The 7,097-nt window shown below is 39.5% G+C and overlaps 1 protein-coding gene across 1 annotated transcript; it reads right to left on the reverse strand.

Moving 5' to 3' along the window:
• Window positions 1–3,284: 3,284 nt before the first annotated feature.
• On the reverse strand, window positions 3,285–4,853 carry LOC148029962 (carboxylesterase 1-like). Its single transcript, XM_087687160.1, has 2 exons — window positions 3,936–4,853; window positions 3,285–3,829 (listed from the first exon to the last, which is right to left on the reverse strand). Exons 1-2 carry the CDS (start codon window positions 4,740–4,742, stop codon window positions 3,617–3,619), a joined length of 1,020 nt encoding a protein of 339 aa, XP_087543286.1. The 5' UTR covers window positions 4,743–4,853; the 3' UTR covers window positions 3,285–3,616.
• Window positions 4,854–7,097: the final 2,244 nt, after the last annotated feature.

Here is a 7,097-nt window from a genome sequence, read left to right on the forward strand (position 1 = left end):
CACTACCACACTCAGTATCATTGATGGATGGACTAGAGTGACCCAAGTGGGAGGCCTTTGCTACTTTGGCATTGAAGTAAAAATTTTGGCCTTTCTTTCATCTAGATGATAATGGACTTAATTTGTAGTCTCAACAACATTGGGACTCTTGTACCAACTAGACACGATATATATATGTATCATCTTGTGATTTTTTTTTACCAAAAGTTATTTATATGCATGTGCTTGTGCACATGTCCTCTTGAATCATTACCCTTTGGCATTGAAGTTATTGCTCAATGGATGCTCTAATATACACATACCTCTTAAGCACGATGCTTTTTAGGTGCAACAAATAATGGCACATTTTTGTATATTGCTCATGTTCATAGAGCTCAACTCATTAGGGAATATAAGCAAAATGTAAGAAACTAACTTATCTATACAATATGTATAAAGCATTTGTTTAGAGACAACAACAATTTCTAGAATCCTTATTGGTTGGATTACACAATGTTACCTAACTTAAAAGTTGCAACCCATTAGTATATGTGTGGCTTGCATTAAGGATGTCTAGTATGTTGGTATAGACTCTCTAGATTAGAAACCCTATTCATTAGAGTATCAACATAATGTATGTTGCGCTTCACTACAATAGAAATATGCTTAACATAATCTTGTCTTTCTGAGAATTTTGAGATATAATGGATATGAATCCTTATAAGGAGCTATGCATGGACTTCTACAAGGATCGTCTTGTTCCTAGAGAACAATGATGACACAATATTATTGTACCCAAACAACATTTATTTGATTTAAGTTGTTGTCACCCCTTGAATGAGTGAGCTTCTACATTGAATTTTGATATTGATGGGGTAGAGGTGGAAGCATTTTTCACTATCGTCTAATGGAGAATATGGTATCACCGATAACTTTTTGCAAAATATGTAGATGACTTGAACACCTCTAGTATACTCATTTGGTAAGAGGTATGGATGAATTGCGTGTTGAAGATCTCTATTATGAAGACTTGTTAAGAGGTGTAGAAGACTAGTTGTATGTTGAATGCTTGGAAATTTGGGGATACCTTTCTCTTCTTAAAGGTCCCATCTATTATTAATTACGTTACTGGTGCCCTATTTTAGTGATGTAGCATGTATATAATCTTGTTACTAAGGTTTGATGAATAGTTGCATTCATACTAACATGAATATAACAAATGAAGGAATATCTTGCATAATCTTCATAATCTCAAGATTTGCATTAAACACATAAAAGACCAAATGGTTTATGTGGATATAAAGAAAGCATATAATTATATTAGATTGTCAATTATGGTTGAGCTTATGCAAGCTATAGGTTTGGAAGAATATTAAATGTTATTATACCATGAGTTATGATGTGGTTGGTTTACACAATGATTGATGGCAAGGTTACGAATCCTGTTGTATTAACACACACTATGCAATAGGGTTGTGCAATTAAGCCATTATTCTTTTTTATATTAGTCATCCAAGCTTCGAGACTAGAATGTTGAAGGTTACTTATACCATGAGTTCTTATTGTTCTTTATAATTGCTCATCCAAGCTTCAAGCTTATAAAGTTGAAGGTTACTTATATGATGAGTTGTAATCTGGTCGGTTTGTGTAATGATTGATGTGGGGTTACTCATCTTGTTGTCCTAACACACACTTTGAAATATGGATGTACACTGAAGCCATTGTTTATCATTACTCGTTCTAAAATTTCTCTAATGGACATGTCAATAGTTGATGGCCAAAATGTGGACTTGGAATTCTCTTGTTGGAGGGAAGTTAGTGGGACATGCTTTGGTTGTGGATGAACCATCATAGGTTTAAATGTAGATAGGGATATTGTAAAGTGCTATGGGTGCATCAAAATTGTTGACATTGGTTGGATTGAGGGCTAAATGTTCATATATAGAAATCATTTATTGGTCATTGCAAAATTACTAGACACTGGGAATATTCTATAGTAGTCCCAAGGCTTTGTATAGATCCCAAGTTTTTATAGAATTTTTTTGGATTTCCACATATAAGTCCCAAAAAGCTCCCAAGGCTTTGTTGGATTACTTTTTGGGAGGAATAAGGCCAAGTCTATTTAGTATAAATCTAGTGATTGTTCCATTGCATAAATCTAGTGGTTGTTCCACAACAACTAGATTTAATGCAATCTATGGTGCCCATCCAATTCATGTTGTGGAACAACCACTAGATTTATTTCTCACCCTAATGAATGGGAACCATAGAGTGATTAAAAGTGTAAAAGTCAACAATCCATATGAATATATTTGCAAATGTTTTAACTTTTATATCATATGAGCATTGGGTTACTAACTAGCAAATATGATTTGAAAGCTCAAAGGCCAAGCATCCTCTTGAAAGATCATGACTTCAAGGATCTCTTTTCAAGGTTGAAATCTAGTGGGTGGAATTCCACTTGTGATCATCGTGTTTCCTATATGCCTTACATAGAGGTTTTATTGCTTTTTTCAAGTCATACCAAGTCAATGATAAGCTATAGCCATTATCAAATGTGTGGTAAAGCCATTACACATCAACATTCAAAGCCTAAAGACTCAACATTGGGATGCATTTCTAAATGACCAATGGATTTGAAACATTAGTTCCTCTTCGATTTTTGTCACTAATGGGGGTTATGGCAAGTATGGCTACAAGGAATGCCTTCATTTAGTGTTCTACACTGGGTATTTCTTTGTGTGGTAAGCCTTCAAGCATGACTACCATGGTTTTCACCAGTCAACAAATAGCAAATTGGCAAGTCTCCGAATATCACTTAAATGGGCTCACGTGTGAATTATCAACTTGTGCATGCTTAATACTTTCTCAACACGATACTCACACACATCCAAATGGACTGGCATGTGAGTTGTTGGCATTGTGCATGCTTTATACTTTCTCAACACAAGGCCTAAACACACAAATGGGCTCACACTACTCACACATCACACACAAATGGGCTCTTGTGTGAGTTGTTGGCCTTGTCTTCTAACTTTCTCAACACAACGCCTAACACAATTTGGCTCACCAATGAGTTCATAGTCTTGGGCATGCTTCACACACACACAAATGGGCTTGCGTGAGTTCATAGCCTTGTGCATGCTTGATACGCTCTCACGTACAGAGAGTCATACACAAGCGCACATCCATGTCTTCTACACAAGGCTGGTGGGATTTGGTGGTCTCCGTGCGTAGGGTTTCTCTCTTCTGAGAGAACTGATTCAGATGTTGCATAAAACATTCAATTTCTTTTCATGTGAAATTCCTTCACTATTGTCTCGTCTCAGAGCATTAGAATTAGAATTTGTCAATTCAAGTGGATGAATACAGCGACAATGGTAGAAACATTCACCTATTGTTTGACGAGTTTTTAACAATATATGATCGAGCAAGGTGTACTGGGCGGCAGCAATCAAATCTCACTTGAAAGTTTCTGATGACCAATCAAGAGAGGAGCGATTTCACATAATCTTACAATACATAATGTTCTTAACCATTTGGTGTTTGCACTTTAACTGTCTTCTGCGACCACCATTGCATATCAGGTCTGTGCTGTTTTTAACATGCACAAGAATGCAACGCTCATTTGACTGAGCTAATTGCAGTTGAGGAACTCGCTAAGCTCCTTGAGAAGGGGGACCACATTCTCAGAATCAGGAAAATCAAGATGGAAGACATGGCCTTCATCCTGATAGACAAGGAGCTTGGCCTGATATCCTGCATGCTGCAGCGCACGGTAGTATGCGATCCCCCGATCGTACAAGATATCCAAGCTTGCAACCGTCACCAATGCGCGAGGCAAGACAGTCTGTACCAAATAAAAAAGATCAGGAGACAGAAGTTAGCACAGGAGGAAAGTAGGCTAGCATAGAAAATGATGTCAGGGTTGGGAAATGAGTAGCACAGAAGAAGACCTTAGGGTTGGCAAAGGAATCAACAAGAGGGTTAGCAAAGGGATGATCCCTGTTGCTCCCCACAGGCAGACTCAGTTCCCACTTCTTCCGCGTGTACTCTATGGACGGCGGCACACGCGCCTCCGCCTCTGTCACACCCTCGCTTGAGAAGGAAGGATTGATCAGAACATACCCTCTGATACACACCCCCTCCGCGTCTTTGTCAAAACCTGGCCCTAACCCTAACCCTAGCTGCGACGCTCTCATCACAACATGATGTGCCAAGTTGCCCCCTGCGCTGTCGCCAGCCACAAACAGCCTCGAGAGATCGCCGCAGCCAGCCAACCAAGGGTCCGCAGAGGCCCCGAGGCCAGCCTGAGTACAGAGCCACTGAAGGGCCTCGATGCCGTCCTCATAGGCGGCAGGGAGGCGGTGCTCAGGGGCAAGCCGGTATTCGACGGAGAAGATGAGAACGCGGGCGAAGAGGGCGAGTCGGCAGAGAAAGTCATGGTCGGACGGGTAGGCAGTGCTGCCAGAGAGGAAGCCACCGCCATGAAAGTAGAGCAGGACGGGGACTTTCAGAGTTTCCTTCATTTCCTTCCCCACGTGCTGCTCCTCCATGCCTGGGAGGTAGGGGAGGAACAGACGAGCCCAGGTCCCATGGCAGGCGTTCAAGGTCACGTCTTTGGTGAGGACCTGAGGCCAATAGCCCACAGGCAATGGAGATGCAGGTCGGAGGGGGAGTTTGTGGGGGGCTCTCGAGAAGGATCCGTCGCTGTAAACTACCAAATTCATGTACCTATACACAACAGGGCAAGATGACTCCATTAAGGCTCACCACTGCATTACCTTGGTCCTTAGCCTTGGGACCTTCCCTGCTTCCTAGGAACTCAAGAAGTAATGCAGCATCTAGTTGTTATATGTCAGGCTTCATCACAAGCAATCATTTGTTTCCAAACAATGTGTTATATGCTCCCATACAAAGTGACAAGGATGTGTGCCAATCCTTGCTTTTTATTCACATTGATGATTGGAATTTGGGGGAAACATTTTCCCAAGCGTTCTTACAAGCAAATGTACCACCAAGTTTTTAGTCCTTCCATGCATCTTTTTCCCGGGACCCACGGGCAATAGTGCCTTTGACAACCTGAGCAACCCATTTAATCCCGACCTTGTTGACGTGTGTGATTTTTTGAATCCTTTTTTTATAAAAACATACAAAAGGTTACTATTTGATGGGTATATTCACATATTGAATATGAAAAGGGTTTATTTTATTCATTATAAATTTACTAATAAGAGTTTTTTAATTATGCCTTGAACACACGTGATAGTAAAGGTTTTCATGTAGTGAATCCTCAAATCTTTGTCAACAAAATCATATGCACCCTAATAGAATATATATAGGTTCATAACAAATCCTCAACATACTAATTTTAGGCCAACGTACCTTTGGAGCCCTCCAACCTAACCAACTACAAAAGCCTTACCAAACTTGTGGCAATCCATCTCAAAGATTCGAATAAAATATTACCAGTTACACTAAAGCTCTACTACACAACTCATAAAGCTCGCATTTGGCTTGCAAAACCTAACACAACTCAAACGTATAATACCCAATTGTTAGATGGCACTCCTTGATTCCCTTGCCTTACACCTCAATGGACTTTAATCATTGAATGAGGACCAGATTTGAAGTTCTTACCTCACCACCAAAGTCCAAATTTGACAAAAGTAATAGGGCAACCGATTTACAAAAGTTTGCATCTTCTACAGGGCCAACCCCTCTTGGTTTCAACACAAACATGGGAAAATTGTCTGGCAAATTGAAGGTCCAATGTATTGGCCCATTCTATAATTTCTATCATTTTTCCCTCAACTCTTTTTATAGCTAATCTCTAGGGTAATCTACTTCCACATCTTGTCAATAGCTTCCAATCAGATGAGTGAAGGTTAGAATAGAAAGTACTAGTGGGGTACAATGCCACTAATACACAAGTGTCTCATGAATGTCATTCGATACCCTCTCCCTACCATGCACTCAAGTTTCATGCATACACCAAGGGTCGAGAAGAGGGTGGTAAATGAGGTAAAGCACGAAGGCTTGATAGAGAGGAATGAGAAGAACAAAGCATAGAAAATTGTCTCTAAGACCATGAAGGTCAAATACGCTAAAGTGGTATGAAGTTCTTGGACAATAATTCTAGCTTACATAAGAGGCACACAAGGGGTTAGACTTCTCACTCAAGTAGAATTTTAGCTAAAGCTCAAGTAGAAGCTCAGCTAAAGGGAGTGAGGCCATGAGCATGATTGTTACTATATTTAGCTAATGATATGTGTGAATACACTTAGGACCACTAGGCACCTTTTCTCCTCTCTAGAGGTTTTTTACATTGGCCTTGTATATATACCTATTCACTTTTGGGTATACTTAGTCTTATAAATATTCTCTATTGATAACAACTAATACTATGTATATTTTGTGATCTCAAGCTTCTCCCTCTCTTAAAACCCTCTACTAGATTTCCTTTGATTGGGATGAGACTTGATGAGCACCATCAAACTTTTGATCCGGGTTTGTTTCGGCCCTTTTGATCCAAGTTTGTTTCGGCCTTTGGTTACCCTATTGTGAGTACTAACGTGCTATTTTGCCCTTATGTACAACATTTTTTATAGTGGGTATTTCTATAAGGTACGAAAATTTCCCAACTAAATTTCTTTGCCAAATGCAATGTATTACCTAAACATTATCACATAGGTAGATCTAACACCAAAAGGCTACTAAAATAACTAAAATAATAAAAGCAAATAATGTACATTGTTTTTTCAATTCCAATCATCTCGTTTGTTAATTTTGTGGTGTTTTCTCTATAAGAGCCCTTACAATCTACTTTGTGCTATGCTACATAGCATAGGTTAGTTTTGTGTATACTTTCCTTTATGTAGGAGTTGCTCGATACTTATGAAGCAGCTTAACTACGAGGGGTGCTTCTGCTTGGTCTCTTTGTGTAAATGTATTTTCCATTCACATCAACAAGGTTTGGGTCATTTGAGTTCTAGTTGCGAGAAAACCAATGTAATCAAAAGGTCTACATTAAATGAGGTCCATGATGGAGTTGTGAGACATTCCTACCATTCCTATGTTCAAGAGCATATGCAAGTTGCCATCCGACTCTACTTGCA

This window comes from Lygodium microphyllum, chromosome 10 (assembly GCF_053477565.2).
Source record: "Lygodium microphyllum isolate KBCC chromosome 10, Lygodium_microphyllum_v1.1.10, whole genome shotgun sequence".
Taxonomy (NCBI): domain Eukaryota; kingdom Viridiplantae; phylum Streptophyta; class Polypodiopsida; order Schizaeales; family Lygodiaceae; genus Lygodium; species Lygodium microphyllum.